The sequence below is a fragment of the Heliangelus exortis genome, chromosome 3 (genome assembly GCF_036169615.1).
Source record: "Heliangelus exortis chromosome 3, bHelExo1.hap1, whole genome shotgun sequence".
Lineage (NCBI taxonomy): Eukaryota > Metazoa > Chordata > Aves > Apodiformes > Trochilidae > Heliangelus > Heliangelus exortis.
Genome location: NC_092424.1, coordinates 11,401,090 through 11,420,922, shown reverse-complemented (window position 1 = coordinate 11,420,922; position 19,833 = coordinate 11,401,090). Strand labels below are relative to the sequence as shown.

The following is a 19,833-nucleotide window of genomic DNA, read 5'->3' as shown; positions in this document are numbered from 1 at the left end:
TGACTGCCATTTTCGCCTTGATTTAACCACCTAACAACTATAAAACTTAAGTTTTCGAGATACTTGGCTCTTACTCGCAGTCACTTTAAAGCCCATCCTTTCCTTGCTTTATGTTGTGCCCTTATGTGCAATAGCTTACGATGCCATTTTTTTATCTAGTACTTTTTTTGAGCCACTGAAAACTTTTGAGAACCTACAGCATGTAGCACAAGTTGTCTCTGCTGAACTTCAACTTGTTCTGAGCATGCTTTATGGTTCTTTTCATACTTCCTACTTGATGTTTTCAGGTTCGCTGTTAAGCATCTGTGTGCCACTGAGGTAACTGAAAGACTGGACCTATCCAACTTAGTCACAGCTTTTTGAAGCTAGCAAGCCCTAGGCATTCCAGTATGACAGTTTCTAACAGTGGGAGTAGGGCAAAGCAGAACAGGACTACTGTAAGTGTTCAAATGTGGAAGCATCATTGGTTTATAAATCAATGCAATGGTGTCTTCAATTCTAATGAAATAGCAAAACATTTGGAGGCTGAATTTGAAGATTCTCTTCTAGAAGATACAGTCTTCCATAGCTGTATTCTTGGGAAGGAGCAAAAATGCTGAAATAGGTAACTAGCAAGGGAGAGGAAATTATTGGAGATTCAACATATATAAATGTAAAGGGCCACATAAAAATAGTGATCTATCATTGTCAATACAGGCTTTACAAGTAACTCTTACAACTTGGGCATTTTGGATGATTGCAGCTAGCTCTGCAGGAGCACTGACTCAGTGGTCAGTACCAATCCAAGCAGTAAATGTGATGCTAGTTCCAGGGTGTTCTAGGTATGTAACATGGACTTTTTCAGTCCCTTTGCCCTTAAGCTAGAAAAGATAGAATGGAAGGACAAACAATAACAAGGTTATCCAGAAGGCATGGAACAACACCCAGAGAATGATCTTGGGTTTTGCAGCACAGAAAAAATGTCCAGAAGATGCAGGTCTCTAAATTAATGAGTGGCAAATAGGTACTGATCCACTGCTGCTTTGAATGCAGAAAGGATACAAACAAAACCATCAAGGGCTAAGTCCAAAGAAAGAAAAGGAGTCAGTTTTTCACACAGCAAGCAGTGAAACTAAAAAACTTGCCTCAGGAAGTTATACATGAGAACTTTTGCATCAAGCCCATTAACTTGAAATAAATAGAAAAAAGAAAACATGATAGACTAATAGGTAGATTTATGACTTGTGGCTCAGGAAGTCTCTGAAATGCAAATTCTCATTCCTATAGACTTTCTCTAGGACCTCATCTCACAGCCCCACATGACTGATCATCATAGACTCATAGAAAATTAGGGGTTGAAAGGGACCTCAAAAGATCATCTAGTCCAACCCCCTGCCAGAGCAGGCTCACCTACAGCAGGTAATTTATTTCAGCAGGTATTTATTTATTTGTTTGCCTATGTTGGTTCCCTTGACAGATAGACTCAATAGTAGGGCAAAGTCCTAGCTATGCATTTGAGAGATTACTCTTCATTGGATGCTAAACTTAGGTGGAACTCCTCAAATCCTTCTAATGTGAAAATTCTGTAGTGTAAAACTTGGAACTTTCTGTAGCTGCAAACTGTTCTTTACTCACAGTATTTTCTGAACTGTTCTGATCTGAGGTCAGCGTGAGAGTATCAATTCCTAATCAAGGAAAAACCCTCTTGCCACAATATCACGATATAAACTAATGTCTTGGACCAGTGTATGGAAGCAAAATATATGAACATTTAAGAAAATAAGCACCAATAGGTTTAAAATTTTTTTATTGTGCTGCCAAGAGCCAAATTACAAGAAACCGCCTTACAGTTAAAAAAGTAAACAAGCAATCTGCTGAACCGCAGTGCACTCCAAGTGCCACATATGCATCTATTTTTCAGAAAATTATATCTGCATTTCTCTTACAAGAGCACAACAGGAACCAAAGTAAAAGAGTGTAATGGATACAGCACATAGGATAAATCATATCTTTAAAATAATAATAATAAAATAATAATAATAAAAAACATTTTACACCATGTTCTATATCCTGCTAATATTTTCAGAATATGGCCTTGATTGTAAAACAAAAGCAAGCATTTACAATTTCTGGATAAAGACTGCTTACTCTTATGCAAGGAATGGATGTTTTGTCTTGACAAAATATTTGAGTTACTGGACAGAAACATCTCTGTTTCAATATCAGATTGAGTACAAAACACTGGGGAGACTACATTTTTTCTTATTGGTGGTTGGAAACTGAAGTTACAGAAGCAGAAAAAATGTTGACCCTTAATGATACACCTATTTTTTTTTGATGCAAACAGCTAGAACACCTTTTTGATATTCTAAAACAAAAAAAAAAAGATTGTTAATCTTCAGATTAATAAATTAGGTCATTATAATAATAAATTAGGTTTTTTTTTCAGTTTTAAAGTTCAGCAACCTCTGACCAAGTATTTACAACAATACTTGAGAGTTCCTTTACAAAAAAATACATTTTCTTTTCACATTAAGCATACTGGGTATCTGTGTCTCTTATGACAAGCATTTGTAAAAGAAAAAAGGCAATGCACAAATGGGTAATTAGTATAAAAGTGCCAAGACCTGTTTGGAAAGTTAACATTGTATTATACAGTCAGAGTTATAAATGAGGCAAGCTACAACAAACTTCCAGCTTAATGTGGACAATATTCCAGTAGTTGTTTCAAACAATTGTTTGAAGGAAAAAAAAAAAACACAAAAAAAAAAAGGAAAAAAAAAAAAAGGAAAAAAAAAAAAAAGGAAAAAAAAAAAAAAAAAGGAAAAAAAAAATCCAGGAGCTGATGGTGTTATTCTGTGGAGCTGATTAGTGCTGCATGTATATTGTCATCAGTGTCTCTAGCCAATGCATTCATTAAAAAGCCTTTTTAAGGCTTAAGCAGGAAAAGAAAAATAAGAAACACCCTGAAATGTAGCAAGTAGCAAGAGCAACGCTTACTGCTATAATCGTGCACGTACTGTACACACGCAAACACAAGAGTGCACACACACGCACACACGCACGCACGCACACACAAACACTTTCAAATCAAATAAAATCAAACTGTAGGTAGAATGAGATGCTCTTTTCTTGTCTTTCCTAAACTCACAAGTGATTAAGCATTGATATGGAATGCCTGTTTATCTGTTTCTGCTCTGGGTAAAATCTCTCTCAGATAAAAATACATTCAACAAGAAAAAAAATAGAAAAAATATATACTGTATACATAGTATTTTATATATACAGTATATATATGTATAGTGTATATACACATGCACGTATATATACATATGTATACCTACATGCATTTGTATATGCATATATATATACACAAACATACAAATACTTTTTGTTGTTTTTAGCATAATTATATTTACATAAATATTCCTATAATGCTAAAGTTTAAAGAAGCATGATCTCCTTTTTTTTCTGAGCTTCAAAAAAGGTGCTTGAGTAATATACAATTAAAATTAAGCAGCTTCCTAGCATGGAAGTAGTTTCTAAATCTGCATACCAGTAAATAAGAACATCAACAGGAAAAAAAACAACCTTAAAACAGTCTCTTTTTTACTCTCTTGTAAGCAAGAGCTTTGTCCAACAAAAATATTTTTCCTTCTCCTGTATGAACAACCAGAGATTGATATAAAATAACAAAACAAAATCACAACAGACAAAACAAACAAACGAAAGCCCCTGGAACTGCATGGTGTTCTTGACTTTTCCTTCCTTCCTTCCTTCAATACTGCTGTCAAAAGATCCAGTGCTCATATCAGGAATTAATTAGGCCTCAGTCATTTGCTAACTCTGCCGAAGTCTGGCTAATCTAGCCAATCAGCTTTAAAGAAAACAAAAATAAAAACAAAAAGCAGCACAAGGTATAATTTTATACATCCTTAATAAACCCACCCTTTATTTTTCTGCTATAATCTTTTCCTTGCTATTTCATTAACTACTGCAGCTTCTCATCATATAGAAAAATATTTGCAGCTACACCACACCTGTGATGTGACAAATTCTGTTCTAGGAGTATATTACTGTAGCAACAGCTGGAAAAAAAAATCATGACTTTTTTGTATGCTTTTCACTTGGGGTTAGGCTTTGCTGCAACAGATGAAATTTCAGAGCAACAAGAGAAAGCACTCTCCTGCTGCTTGGCAGATTTCTTTATTTCATTTTTCTCCAGCCAACCATGACCAGCTTCCTCTTCTCTGAAGCCTTTTACCTCTACCCCTAGCCCCTGATTCCCCCTCCCAAAAAAACCTCTATAGCTATGTTACAAGCAAATACATCTTAAGAAGTTTTAAAACTTTGGTTCTAAGAAAACACTTGGTCATTTATATCAAGGAAAAGTGGGAATGCTTTTTCTGGCACATTGCAGGAGTCAGAGCTCATCCCAGTAAGGTCTTAAGAGCTGTACATGTACTCACAAATCCAATACAATCCACTAAGCAAGTGCACAATTCTAGTTTTATTTTAATAGCAGACCTAGTCTCTCTATCTCTCTCTCTCTCTTTCTTAAATTCTTGGTAAGGGTGCAATTCTTCACACTGTTTGATAGAAATTATCTGCCTGTAGGTTGTTCTGTTTCTGCATGCTGTAAAATCCACTGTATCTTGAATCTGGGTCTGCAATTCTTAGCATCCTCTGAGAACTGTCCACCTGGACCATGGTACCTTTCTTGCAGTCCACATACACCAGTTGATTGTTTAGGCAAGAAGGCTGTTAGAACAGAAAGAGAATATTGAGTCAGTTAAAAAAGGTGTGTATTTTGCCCATAATTAAACAAAAATGTTTATGGTTCAAGTCTGTAAGCAAAAAACAAAATCAAATCTTGATGATCTTTAAGGTCCCTTCCAACCCTAACCATTCAATAATTCCATGAAATCAGCAATGACAGAATCTGGTCGTGGTAAAGGCTTATGCCAGGCTTAAGAACACCTTCTCCTGAGTCACCGTTTTTCATCTTCTGAATGGAGCTCTGATACTCCCATGCCCAGTCCTACTATTCCTCTGTTTAAGAATCCTTCAACTGAAAGACTGTGCAGCTGAGAGGAAGGTGAGACAATGCTGGGTGCACACTGTCTTAAATGTTTCAGGGCCAAACATGAAGGGCAGGCAGTAAGCATACACTATGGATAAAGTTAGTGACATTGCTCTCTTAAAAATTCCAGTTTTCACAGATGCAGCTTTTTTTTTCCGTGACTTAAATCAGAAGGGTTTTTATTACTAAAAATTTATGTACAGTAATCCTTATCACGATTTTTTAAAACCCAGATATGTATTAAAAAACATTTTTCTGAGGTGTTTTACATTTGGCTGGTCAAAAGGCTATGGAGTGTGATTCACAAAGAAGTCCTAAGGGTCATTGATGCAAACAGAATCAGGGCAAAATTTAGTAGTCCATCTGCAATTTAAAATATCTTTTTTTTTTTTTGTATTGATATGAGTTCAGCACAGTTACTGATTTTGTTCTTTGTTGAGTAGCTGGACTATTTTGAACAGAAAGTACATAAGCCAAAAGAGGCTTGCTAAAATTTATTACTAAGAACCATCAATCATCCAGCAAGGAATAGAAGAAACTACTGTGACACCTAGTAGAAGAATCCTTAAAAGAAAGCTGCATTTATGACAAAGACCCTTACAAGACATCTGAGTTTCAGTATCTCCATGCTTATACACTGCATCTGAATGTGGCTTAAAGTGAGCTTTCTTAGCACAGGGATGATGCCTTTTGGTAACACTGAAAAAATACTTAAGCATTTGTTAGACAGTTATATGATTTTCACTTCAGCTTCAACACAGCACACAGAGCAGCCTTTCTGAGAGTTTCGGATTGAATACATTAGAGTTAAAAATATTTTTAAAATGCATTCCTTAAGAAACTCAGAGGCTGGTATGGCTTACTTGTATTGAAAGTCTGGAAGTGGAATAATACCAGTTCTTCATGTATCCTATTTATTACAATTGAACTCAACTTTATGTTTTGACTGTTTTTTTGTAAACTTTTTGGAAAGTTTATAATAAATGCTGCAGCAGTGACATAAATAATATGGACACTTCGTTTTTAAAGTTACTGTATTACTCTTCTATGTGGAACAGAAGAAAAGATGTTCTCAAATTGTTTTCTTAGTATGGACAAAGGCTGTGTAATTAGAACTAGAAAATATGAGTAGAATAAACTGGGGCACTGATATAAATGGCATTTGAACATAGAGTAAGGGCTTAGTCTGCTGATGGAAATATTTTTTAGAACAACACTCCCTTCACTGATAATTTTCAACCTACTCACTTCTTCCTTTTTTGATAGTTTTAGAATATTTAGTAGGTAAATATTTCCTGAGATCTCTCTTAAAATATTAATGCCAGAACTGTATGATGCTGTTATTAGAAAATGTGATAAACACTGCTAGTAAATACAGCACCTGATGTTGGACAATACTTTTAAGGTGGATGAAAGTTAAGAAAGCAAAAATATTCTCTTACAAGTTTGCTGATAAGAAAATGGCATGTATTTACCTACACATATACCAAGCTGGGTATTTTCTAACACATTTTTTTGCTGAGCTTCATTTCTGTCTAGTGATAAATTGTTAATATATAGAGCAGCAACTGGTCTAGTTTGATAGGGAAAAAAAATCATTTTGGAGATTAAATAAATACCAAAAGACTGACTGGTATAAAATGGTTTCAGACATAAAAAAAAAATAATAATTTGAGAGTTCAGATGATGTGAACTCAATTGCATCCTACACAATATTCTGGTTAATGTTGTTTCCCAAAAGAGTAGAAGCCTGGAAAGAGACAAACACAGCACCTTTGTTGGAGCTTTGTAGCAGGACACTGGAATCCACTGCTTTTTCTGGTTGATGAGCAGAAGGACGATGATCAGTAACAGCGCTATCGTGATTGGAATTGTCACCAAGGCTATGGAGCTAACAGAGGCATCTTCACTGGGGTGAGGCCCACCCCCACTTCTGTACTCTCCCTGGAGATGACTCATGTCTGCAAGGCAAATGTGAGCACTTGGTAGTAATTCTAAAATAGGCCTTGACCACAAAGGAAATTATGAAAGTCTCAGTTGTTGTCACTCAACATGAATTTGGACCTTCCCTCTGGAAATGTCACTTAACTTAGATAAATCAGAACAAGGAAAGCTATATCTTGTATAGTGACTATATTAGCTGGAAAAAGGCCATCAAAAAGAGGAAATAGGATGGAATCTAAACCATAGGAACAGCAAGTCTGACAACAATTTCTTAGCTCAGTTAAGTTTAGCATAATCTTAGCTATTGGAATAGGAAGGACCAAATTTCTACTGGTAAAACAAAAATCAATGTTAAGAGCATTTTACAATACTTGCACCTGGGCAAACAGAATCCTGGCAGTCTACTAGGCTGTAGCACGTTTTACTTGTAATTGCAAAGAATGATGACTTTCAATGACACACAACATTCCCATAGGGTTTGTGGTGTGCCTTTCTAATCCCTGGCCAGGAGTGTTCCAAGCCAGCTACTAATGCCTGTCAGGAATTAAAATGCTGTGATTATAAAAGTGTAGCTTACAACTTTGTAAAGCAGTTACATTTCATGTATTCTTTCTCCTAACAACCAAACAGTAGTATGCTATGTGATAATCCTTGGATTAAAAAAAAATATAGAGAGAAGTTTAGGTAGCTCTTTAATTAGAAAAGATTAATGAAGACTGTGTCATAGACTTTCCCCTACTCTGAAACAATGATTTCAGCACAGTTTTAATCAAAAGAAGGATTCACATCCTTAAGACAACTGCTCATTATACCTGAGCTGGGGTTTTTTTGTTTGTTTGGTTGGTTTTTGTTTGGTTGGGTTTTTTTTGTTTTTGTTTGTTCATTTGTTTGTTATTTTTCTGTCTGGCATTTGTCTGTGATATATATTAAATTGTGTTATGTGTTTTTCTCTTTTTTCTTATAAGAATGTGAAATGGATTAAATGAAAATCTGTCAACACCAGTGACCTGAGAGCAGCCTGCATTCCACTTTTCATATCAGACACTGTAGAATTACTCCTCTTTAATAATTTTATTGCATTCTTAATTTTATAAAACTTCATCCTACCAACACAGATGTTTCTTCCAAGCTGAAAATGGTACAGTAACGAGGTCAAATTGCATAAATGTACTTTATTCAGTGGACTCATTTTTACTCCAACCAAATGCATGTAATTCTGCACAGAAGAATATTCTCATATAACCACCATTACAAAGTATTACACAGATGCTATCTGAATAGAACAAGTAGATGTGTTAAAACTTGGGCAATTAACACAGACCTAAGTTAGCCCAATTTGTATCACCTCTTACCTCTGTGAATGTGGATGATGTCATTTTCACTTGGTGTTGGCCAGTTTGGTACTTCTAGTTCAATATCTCCTCGATGATTTGTCTTCTCAATGGGGATGTTAGTAGGCTCAGGTACATACATCTCTGTGAAATAAGACAAATGCCCTTCACAAATTAAAAGCTGATTAACTTCCTGGTGCTGCTCTTAATTCAGGAAATATACTAGGCTATCCTGCAGTGCTTTGTCCTATGAATCCTTTCATTTTTAAAAGAATTTGCATGATTACTAATCTAGGATTTTCTTTTAAAACCTGTTTCATACTGTACATGAGATATATGCCTGCTGCCATTATCATTATGCTAATGTGAGTGGGATTATATATTCCTATGGAAAAATTAGCTTTTGAAAATACCATTTCAGAATACTATAGCTTTGCTCCTTTGTGATACTAAGCAACCAAAATGCCAAGGGAAGGCTACATCTTCCCAGCTAATTGGTAACTGTCACTGCTGATGTCTTTGCCTTCCTTTTCTTGTAGTCCTTAAAGCAGGAGAATTGCAAGAAGAGGGATTGCTGAATCTCCCCAGTTGTCTGGTTAGAAGTAGTTACCAGCTACCAGATGAGCAAACTCCTGCAGAAGTCTGTCTGGACTAGCATTACAGAACAGCTGCAATTTTTATGTCCCTTGTGTCCATAGCTAAGAAATCTTCGTATGACTTTTAAGCTAAATTAAAATAATAAGTACAGCGAAGTAATAATAAAAAGTAATGAAGAAACTCAGGAAATACAGAAATGTTAATCACTGACAGAATCTATAGAGATGTAAGAATATTAGTTTTTCTGCTTCACTAGTATATTTCCATAATCTTGTGAAAAGACAAGGGTCAAAACATTAATTTTTGAGTTCATAGTTCTCAGAATAAGTAAAAACCAATCTATATTTTTGCACAAGATGCCTATCTGTGAAGCATATTAATTTCCCTGAAGTCTTGAGTGTCTGTTGTCTTGTTGATACCGCTCAAACATGAATTGATGTCCAAAAACCAATTATGAAACCTGATTATCAGAGCTGGAAAACCAGCATTACAATAGGCTGGGCTGTCTCATGACATTACCTGGACACATGGGACAGCAGCTTCCCTCCACATTGATGGGTTCAGCACAGGGGAGGGGTGGGCAGCTGACAGTGGAGCAGAGAGTCTGCCCCTGCAGGCAGTAGCAGTGTGTGCAGCTGTCAATGTCCCAGCGTTCCTCATCTGCATACGTCTTTCCATTGAAGTGGCAGACAACTTTCTTTGGAACTGTATCCTCTGTCGAAGGAAAACAGAGTGGTGTGATCGTGCAGTAATGGCCAATCCCACACAAATCTGATTTTTTTCCCCAAACACAAAAGTGAAACAATAGCTACAAAGAAATACCAGCTCTAACTAAACAACCTTCCCCACAATCTTCTGGAAAATCTTTGTTTAAAACCTGTAACTTCTAACTTTTTTTTGTTTTTCAAGTAGATCATTAGACTGGGCTTATTCTCATTCTCCTCACGCCAGAGGCCGCCAGGATAGATGACTTGGACACGAAATAATATCAAAAGTGCTGTGAAAATTAAATTATTTGACTAGGACTCCCAACTCCTCCTCTTAGTAAAGCCTCTTTAACTAAGAAAAAAACCCACAAAACAAGCAACAAACTACCTACATTTCTCATTATCAAAGGTTCCAGAAACATGAACTCAGTCTGAAATACTTCAAGAAAAGATTAGGCAGGATGCCAAGGAGAATGAAGCAACTCTCAGGTGACATAATTAGAAGTGCTCAGACTATCTTGATAACAGATTTGAAGAGGATCTGATCATTCTCTGTAACTACATCAATGGAAAACCCCAGAAAAAGGCAGCCACCAAACTCAGTACATTTTTTCATGGCTAGTCTATGAATTGGAAATTGGTGTGACCATAACCTTCAGAAAAAGTGAGGTTCCAGAACACCTTTACCAAAGATTTTGAGAGCTGTAAAACTAAAACTTTTCACATAAATTCTGACACAGTACATATTAGGGACCAGAACTGATGAAGCAGTAAGGTCTTGGGAAAACTCTTCAAAAAAGCACTACAGTTTCTGCCTAAGCATTCAATACAGCAGTTCTTTAATGCATCCTATGGAAGCCTCTTAGGTGGTCTGCAGTGTGCCCTGTGTGTCACTAATAAGACAGTCATGAATTCCTTAGTCTAGGATGATTTTTGCTACTGTAGCACTTTACATATAATCAATCTAAAACTACACAGCAGAACTTCCAAAAGCCAAGCAGCACCTCATTTTCAGTTTACAAAATGAAATCGCGAAGTCACTTCTTGACAGATCTTCCTTGAAATAAAACATTTTTTGTCTAATGCTTTTAACTCAAAAGGTGTATTACTAAGTATTTCAGGAGGATGTCCTCTCAAGTTTGCAGAAAAATTACATTTATATCTCAGTGTACTTCTACCTAAATGTGACAAATCCTGATCCTCAAAGCTGCCCATGCAGATTTCACTCTTCAGTTCAATTGATGGCACAAACTGCATCTCCACAACACAGAGCAAACTTATTTCAATTTTGAAATAAAACTTTCTTATTCCCAAGAAGAGAACAGCAAGTTGGTAACTATTTTTATGTGCTTACCAATACAGTAAGGACAACATTGTCCCTTTCTCAAAACAGGTCTCTCACAGGATACTGGTGGGCAAGACTCGGAGTAGCATCTAATCACACCATCCATGCAAATGCAACTAGTGCAGACATTGGGTTTCCAGGACTCAGCTGTCAGAAAAATATCCCCTTCATCATTTTTGCAGTAACTGGGCATGCTCTCATTGCTTGATGATGAAGGCTGAAGAGGCTCATCTGTGAACATAAACAGATTAAGTTGTTTAATTTACAGTAGCTAACTTTTCTTGAATTTCCTTAACAGAGAGCTCACTTTTCAAGCACACAATAGAATTGTAACACACTGGCTCACCACTTCAAAAGATCTAGGACAGTGCCTTATTCTTATTCTGTCATGTGATGGGGAACTAATAATGTGGTCTAGAATAAAGTTTATGTAGACCTTTAGTGAGTTTATTCCCCCTTACCCCCCCACAAACATACAAGCAAACAAAAACAAGAAAAAAGGAAAGCTAAGTGAAAACCAATCACCCTCAGAAGCCATCAGAAGCAACTCCTCAGAAACCCACTCTGAATGGTATACAAGAAACAACCTTAAATTAGAGCAATCAGATTTCCAATCTAAAACTTGAATCTCAGCTTCTGCCATACCAGTTCAAATCCTTACACAATGCAAAGTGAAAAGCTGTTTTGCTGCTATTGCCTTCACCAGTGACTTATGTGAGTTAATTATAAGCTGTTTGAGAAACAAGTGGAACTGATGCCTGCACATCAGGGAGACCTATTTCTGCAATGAAGCTGTATCTTCATTGATACACAGACAGTGTGGATCAAAAAATATGACTGTATATGCAGAGAACATACAAGAACATACAAGAGAAGAAAAAAAAATCATTAAGGGACTCAGATCAAATTTTCAATCTAACTGTGTAAGTTCTGAGACTTAAGCTCCTTACACAGCCAGTGAGGAAGGATCAGCTACTCCAAACAGTATTTATAGTTAGGAAAAATCAGTGTTCACTGTTATTAATAATGAGAAAAATGGAAGTGAACTGGCTAACCTTTTCACTGAAAGCATTTTGTCAGAGAAAACCACCTAAAAAACAATACCAGGTAGAAGAGATAAAAACCTAACTTCTGTTTCCCTACATTAAATTTTAAAATTTTTTTTTTAGTAAGACGAATGTTTTCTCAGTGAGTTCACATCGCAGGTTTGGAATAAATTTCCACTCCAATAAATTCCCCCATTTGCTATGTAAAATAGTAATTTGCACTTGTTTACAACTGCATCTCTTTCCTCCAAGGAAAGAAAATCTTGTTACCTTCTTGACATTGTGAGGCAGTCCAAGAGGAATGTAGCACACCTGCTGGGCTGGAATGCTTTGATATTACTTAGCTGCCTTCATGTCATTCTCAAATCATACAAGGTGAAGGTAAAAGCAAACAGACCGAATCTCACATAGACAAGATAGTAATAAAAAGGTTCAGAGAAACCAGGGCATGCAGAAGGGAAAGAAACAAGCCTGTATCTGCCTAGCAGTTTTGACTGTTTTTGACATTTCTCTAATCCTGCATGTTTCTATAAATGAACTGGTGCATATTTCATGAACTACGGACTCTGGTTCTCATGCAACCCTTACATTATTAAATTGCCTTCAAAGAAGATGTTCACACTTCAGGGGCAGAAGTCCCCTTACATACAAGACTTCTCTTGCACGTAGTCAAGTTTTGCAGTTGAAACAGAGGACTGCAGGCTGTCACTCCAAGCTGCTAAAGAACAAAGGCACCACAACATCTGGCTGTGCACATGATGTGACATTCACTGTTCACATCCTACATTCTCCAATCAAGAAAGGGTCTCTGATGACAGCTGGTTGTTGATACAAACCTGGGCACTGGGGACAGCAGGAGTCCTGTGTGCGGGTGGGGTTTTGACAAAGAAGGGGTGGGCAGACTTCAGTCTCACACAGGACACGTCCACTGTGGCACGTGCATTGTGTGCAGGAATCAATATTCCACGTCTCTCCTTCCACGAAGTATTCCCCACCAGGAGCATGACAGATCGATGGGCTGGTGAGCTCTGGCTTCTGCACAATTATTTCATCTGGGAAAAACAGAATTGGAAGGTAGGCAAAATCAACTGTGACTCTAATGATTAACAAATGTACCCATGAGTAATAATTCCTGTTATTGAAAACTTTAAGAATAACAAAACCAGCTATAAATATATTCTTAATGAAGCTCTTTTGAGTTTATGTCCCTTTTGACTTTTCTGTCACCTGCAGCTCATGGAAAATGGGAAGAACAGAAACAATTTGAATATCAGTCTGAATAAATGCTTAATTCCTGGCTGATATAAACCAGAAATAACTTCAAGCACTCTTGGCATTTCAGAGAAAATAATAAACCAACCTGTGATGTAGGAATTCTAAGAGACAGCTTATCATTTTCTGTAAAATTATACTGATCAAACAGTTTCTTAACTGCTGAACATTATCTTCTAAACAATGCCCAAAAGGATGAATACATAAACTTCTCATCTGGGATTTGGGATGTCCAGATTCATCTGTCTGCCTTTAAGCTTCCTAGGTGGTACGTGTCTGTACCATTTGGTGACAAATTAAAAAACAAACAAAAAACACCCAAATGCTTAGAAACATAAAAGCATTTAACGACCGTGTTCCAATGCTTTGTTCCAATAAATAAATAATCAGTCTGCAGTTGCTGTAGTAGAAACCGAACCCTATAAGATGCCTCAGTGTGTACTCATATTTCCAGTGACCGTATCTCACCAAATGAACCTTAATTGCTTTTCAAATAATTAATTACATTACCTCTGCAGCCCTGGCTAAAAGACTCAGACAGTTTCTAACCCAGGCATTTTAGAGAATAGATTTGACCTCCTTCAAGTTAAGAAAGGAATGGAAACTCTTTTCTTTCTTCAGCATGAATGTCCACCAGCCACTGGGGTATGAAAAAAACCAGGGGAACTCTCTTTACCTCTTGGTGTTTTAAAAGAAAAAAGAAACCTGTCTGTACATTGAAAGGTTTGTGACCTTTGCTGTATGACACTGCCGTGTAAAAGACACACCACTCAATTATTTGTTTTAATTTCTGGAGAATGATCAGTAGGACTCAACTCTGTCTGACCTTGGTCTTCTCACAAAGTACTTGTACATTTCTTCGTTCAGGGAATTATTTTACCTTTCACTGATTCACTTGTGCTATGCTTTCCCCATGGCTTACATTTATGAACCACATTTATGTCATTCAGCAGCATTTACCTGATGTGAGATAGCTTGTCTGCTGCCTTGTCACTGTTTCAGCTGGCAATGCATTCTATTTAATGCATTTTACACAGTGGTGTGCTAACTCACCAAGGCAAAGACAGTACTAATGATTTTCTTGAATTTTTCTGAGTCATCTCCTTTGCATTTAGTTCTTCACAAAGTCACAGGCTTGTTTCACTACAGCTCATATACTGTTCATTAGCAGAAAAGCAAAGCCAGGCAGTGCTGCTGCACAGAGAGGATCTGCTTACTGCACCCTTGATACTTACACATCTCTGCAACTAATCCCTGCCAGATGCATTTGTGTGATGTGCTCCCATTCTCACAATTTCATACTGCAATTTTACCTACTGAAGGCCATGATCTTTATTTAACAACACGAGGGATTAGTACATTGCAGAATAAAATCAGAGTACAGTTCTAACAAATATAAGCCCTCAATGGGGGAGACAAATGGGACTAATTTACCCATATGATACACCAAGTATGACTTTGCTATAACAAAAGCTAGGTGGCTAGTGCCTTGAAAGCAGGAATGATGTCAGACACAGAAACCTACTATATCTCAAAAGGAAGGGAAACTACTGATGTCTTTTATACCAGAGACCAACATTGATGGTGTTTAGAAATGAACACTGATCTCATCCACAAGAGATGTGTAGCATGATAGGTACTGCTAGTCACATACTGATCTTCCTTCCATGATCTGAACATCAGGCTTATGAATGGATTTACCCAAATCCATTATCCATACAAAAAGTCATTAGCCACTGGTGCTGCTGAAAGAAAATTAATATTACCCTTATACGAATGCTCTGAGGTTTTCCTTGTATGCTGATAGTAGGATAAAATCAAGAATGAGTCTTGGGGACCTAACAACAGAATTGCTGGAACTGCAACAACAATTCTGCATTCTAAATTTCTAATCTTGAAGGTATACCTAGTGCAGGATTAACATGGTGACCTGTCCACATCCATATGAAGTATCCTGTCCCCTACATTAATACACAAGTCATTGTGAAGAGGTGAGTGACTACTGCAGGTACTCTAAAAATTCTGTGCAGCCCTGAATTCTATGCTGTGTGAATGGAAAATTACATCTGCCTCCTGTGATATGACTTTATAAATACAGTTCTGTAGATTTATATATATTCTGTATTCTGTATTTATTATTTGCTTTTAGCTTTTCCGTCTGGGACAATATTCACAAAACTGAGTATTTTTGTTGTTTTCTTAATTTTTTTCCCCAGAATGAGGTTTCACAACTGTACTGTTCAAGAGAGACTGTGGATATGAGTGTGAGAGGTGAGCTGGAGGAAGGGATGACTATCTGATGGGATGCATGTGGACCAGTACTGCAGACTGCTGTGGCATAAAAAAAAAAAAAAAAAAAAAAGTGTCCTCCAAGCTGATAAAACAGAAGGCAATAATCTTATACTCTACCCACACTCTAACATCTGCCATAAATGTTTTTCATATTAAGACATTATTAAAATTGCATTGGAATGCAGAATTATTTGTACTTGGTCTTCCCACTTAAAGCATTAAAATAATGAAATCCAATCACAAAACATATAGAGGAAAGCACGATACCTGGGCATGATGGGCAACACTGCCCTGGATGTATGGTGGGGTTCCCACAGTTAGGGACAGGGCAGGTGATCAGGGCACACATTTCCCTTCCGTTGTGACAGTAACACTCCCTGCAGCCATCGTGCCAGCTCTCCTCGTTCTCATGTCGGCGCCCATCCATGGACAGGCAAGAGCCTGTTTTAACAGGAGGGATAAGAGAAGCAGTTGCCTCTGCACAAAATCAAAGGAAAATGAAGTGTCCTGGTAAGCAAGTGCTGCTTAGGAAAAAAAACACTCGAGCATCATGGCTGGATTGCACTCATTTTTGAAGTATGTATAAAATGAAGTGATTCTATCATTTACACTCAGAAATAAAGAAACAACACACACGAAAAAATTAAAAGATATACTGAAGGGGATGGGAGGATGTAGTAGGATCTATTTCCTTGGAAAAGATAACTTCTTTTTGTTGCACCTATACTATTTTTAATCATACAGAAATACAGTACTGGGCAAATATTATAAGAATAGAAAAAGAAACAGCAGAGAAAGAAATAGCAGAATGCACAAAGCATATTTAAAACGAAATATTTAAATATAAGAGAGTATTTGACTGCCTATAAAGTGATCCAATGAAAACAAGTATAATATAAAGCCATTTAAAAGAGCTAAGGATGATCTCATATCATGAATAACAAAACTGTACAAGCAAGTTCTAAGGCTGTCATACTAGATAATGTAATTATTTCACAGAACAGCTACACAAAGCTAGTTATTTACATCACTATGATAAATGAGATGTCTGGAAGATATATGCTCTGACAATTTTATCCCTGATTCCTAGCTTTTACAGAGATGAGAATACAGCAGCATGGACTGCTGCTTTACTTGTCCAGAACATGTAAGCAGTTGTCCTAGGAAGCATAATGTGTCATTTGTATTTTAAAGTGTATTTAACTGCTGCAGGATTCAGTTGCAATATATTGTTTTTTAATCAGCCCAGTGAATTTAGAGCCAAACACTCCCTTACCCACATCATTATGATGAAGGATTTAGGATCAGTTCATCAGTGAACTGACTTGTTTTCAGTGGTACATCAACCATGTTCTGCTGATAAATCCATATAAATAAGGTTATTTGTATTAAGTTGCTTATTTCATTTTCTGTTTAAAAAAGGATAAAGAATGAAAAGTAGTAATGTTTGTATGTAATTTTGGTAATGAGGTTTTTTGTGGGTTTTTGTTTTTTGTTCTTTAATATGTAGGTCAGCACTTCAGCTGTGGCAGACCTGTCAGAGTGGTCTAAGAACCACAAGCAGATGGTGCAAAGTTAGTTTGATGCATGTTATTATTTTGTGAATTAAAAAGAAAAGCTGTGGTATAAGGATAAAATTAAAACAGACTTCATCCTATTGCATGAATAGAAAAACTATGAAAAAAATTTCCAGTCAGTTACTATGTTTTTATAATTTATTATCAGCTTAGGTATTAGTTCCTATTCGAATACCATCTACATTAAAATGATTCTTGACACAGCAAAGTCTTAGATGGTAACACCCTACTCCTTTCTTAATAAACTATGTGATATAATTAAACTTTTTTTTCTGAAATATTCCAATGTATGCTCCACAATTTGGAGAAACAATCAGTCATATAGGCAGCTATTCAAAATTAACTTCAGAACTTGAGATTGTTTTCACTTATCAGTTTTTGATTAAAATTAATACAAAGGATAATATTTAAAGAAGAAACCAAACACCCAAATACAAAAATGGAATAACTGGATAACTAGAGGAACGGTTGAAACAGTCTGAGCTTACAGTACCTCACAGATAGAAACGAGGTGGTAATATGATAGCATTAAAGATAACACAAGTGCAGTCTAAGATGAAAGTACAGAAGCATTGTAAATTTAAAAGCAGTAGTAGTTCCCCTACTAGTTAGAAGCTTTTGCAGCTGCTTTTGTACAATATCCAGTTTTTGAATTGTGATGGGAAACAAAGTAACTTAGAAAAAAGGCCCCCTTAAATATTGCAAGAATTCTAAAGGGAATGGTTTTTAGCTCTTCCAAATTTCTGCTGAACTTAGGACAAGAAGCAATTGGTTCAATTTGTGGAGGTAGAAATCTTATAAAATTTATTTTAAATGTTGTATTGATAACCACAGGAAAACATTAATGTAGTTTTTGGTTTGTTTTGGGTTTTTTTTTGTTTAGTTTTTGGGGTTGTTTTTTGTTTTGTTTCGGGTTTTTTTCTTTTAGAGTGGAGATTCTTAATTAATTAAATCTTAGACCAACATCTGTCAAGGATTATCCAGATGCACCGTATTTTATGCAAGGTCAGAAAAATGGACTCTCAGTTTTCCAGAGGACTACCCCAGTCCTGTACTTCTATGGTTCTACTTCTATTAATCCCATGAGATATTTCTTTCAGAAGCAATTTAGAAAGTGGAGCTAATTCATAGACAGGGGACTTACTCATCCCTTCCTCTTACTTCGGGATTTTGGGTCAAAATATTAACAAGGACTTCCAGCTCTCCCAGAACATACTGATGATTGCTCTAACTATTCCTGGACAAATTTCTAATAAAGTGATGTCTAAGTGATACACTAATGGACTTGGTATATTCATGATCATGCTAACAATTAAATACTACTACGAGAGCAATGAAGTTATTTTTACTGAATATTTGTCTGTTTTTAAAAATCCATCTTTGGTAAGGAAGGAACTTAAAAGTATGCATACACATAATTAATAATTAAAGAGTTGCATCTGTTTATAGTTTGGGATTATGGCCATATAAGTCTGATACACAGACTAATACAAAAAAGAAACTGAAAATATCTTTTAAGAGCAACGTGTTAAAGCAGCATGAAACTAAAGCAGACAAAAAAATTAACATCTTAGCTCAATCGGCACACTTGGTGGTTACAAGTTTGGGGTGTGGTATGTGTGAAATCTTTAGGTTGAGAATATCCAACTCTGGATAAACTCTCTCTCTACTCTTTGTTCCTCAAGGCTGCCTGAAAAGCATTGAAGAAAAGCAGTGTATTTAGTAGTAGTAGCAGTAGTGCCCTGGTGTACAGGGCATTGATCAAGTCCAGCACTTCAGTTTGTATAGAAAATATGACGGTGAAGAAGTTAAGATGAAAACTTTTACTGAAAATCTCAAAACCCTCAACTAGCTTATTTCTAGTTGCTGCTTAGAGTCTTATCTGATTTTTATTAATGTTAAAAACCTGATTTTTGTGACTTTGCATTGGGAGACTAAAGCAGAGTTGAAGCTCTCTGTTGAAGCCAAGATGAACAGAGATAATAACAAACACCTGAAAAGCAATCAACTCCCTGGAGCAAAGCTCAACCAACTTCCCCACCAGTCATTATATTTCAGTTTTTACATATTCTGTGCATTATTCCTTTTCTTTTGTCCTAGCTTCCAACTCTGTTGAAAACAAGCTGTCATTAGAGGTGGCAATGCCCTGGCACATACCTCTGCACTTGCAGATAACACAGCCATGATTGTTCTGCTGGAAGCCCATAGGGCAGATTTTGCCACAAGGCAGGTCAGGGCACTTCTTACACCGGCAGATTTCACAGCCATGTTTGTTCTTCCTAAAAGACCAGAATGAGTTGTAAAAGATCAGCAGGTTAGTTTAAATCTCTGCATGTCATTATCTTGAAAGCAAAAGCATCCCATAAAGCAGTGACTGATTAAGTAAAGATAATTAGCATTAACTGTCACCCATAGGTTCAATGGTGCTATGGGGTGTACAGGTTTCTATCCCTGGCATGTGCTCCCTCCATATGATTGGCAAAATCTCTGGATTTGTACTCTCAAGGCATAACAGATAATGTTAGCATAGACATATGCTAACAACAAGCACATAGACATACGTGCTTGTAACTACTATTGATGATTCATTCTTTTTTCAAATGAAGATGTAGAAAGAATAACTTCTAAAAGGGCGAAAAAGTTGGAGAGGTAGGTAGGAA

At 36.5% G+C, this 19,833-nt stretch overlaps 1 protein-coding gene and 1 long non-coding RNA gene across 2 annotated transcripts in view; both read right to left on the bottom strand.

The window, feature by feature from the left end:
- Positions 1-1,769: 1,769 nt before the first annotated feature.
- CRIM1 (cysteine rich transmembrane BMP regulator 1) overlaps positions 1,770-19,833 on the bottom strand; it is a 157,966-nt gene continuing 139,902 nt past the window's right edge. The window contains exons 10-17 of the mRNA XM_071739159.1: positions 19,331-19,452; positions 15,864-16,073; positions 12,869-13,084; positions 10,996-11,217; positions 9,454-9,648; positions 8,359-8,481; positions 6,836-7,023; positions 1,770-4,740 (exon numbers count right to left, since the gene is read on the bottom strand). Coding sequence (XP_071595260.1) covers positions 4,564-4,740; positions 6,836-7,023; positions 8,359-8,481; positions 9,454-9,648; positions 10,996-11,217; positions 12,869-13,084; positions 15,864-16,073; positions 19,331-19,452 — 1,453 coding nt within the window. The 3' untranslated portion in view covers positions 1,770-4,563. The remainder of the gene's footprint in view (positions 4,741-6,835; positions 7,024-8,358; positions 8,482-9,453; positions 9,649-10,995; positions 11,218-12,868; positions 13,085-15,863; positions 16,074-19,330; positions 19,453-19,833) is intronic.
- Positions 5,985-6,829, bottom strand: LOC139794073 (uncharacterized). The gene is made up of 2 exons (XR_011724935.1): positions 6,632-6,829; positions 5,985-6,593 (listed from the first exon to the last, which is right to left on the bottom strand). It is a non-coding gene; the product is annotated as an uncharacterized lncRNA (long non-coding RNA).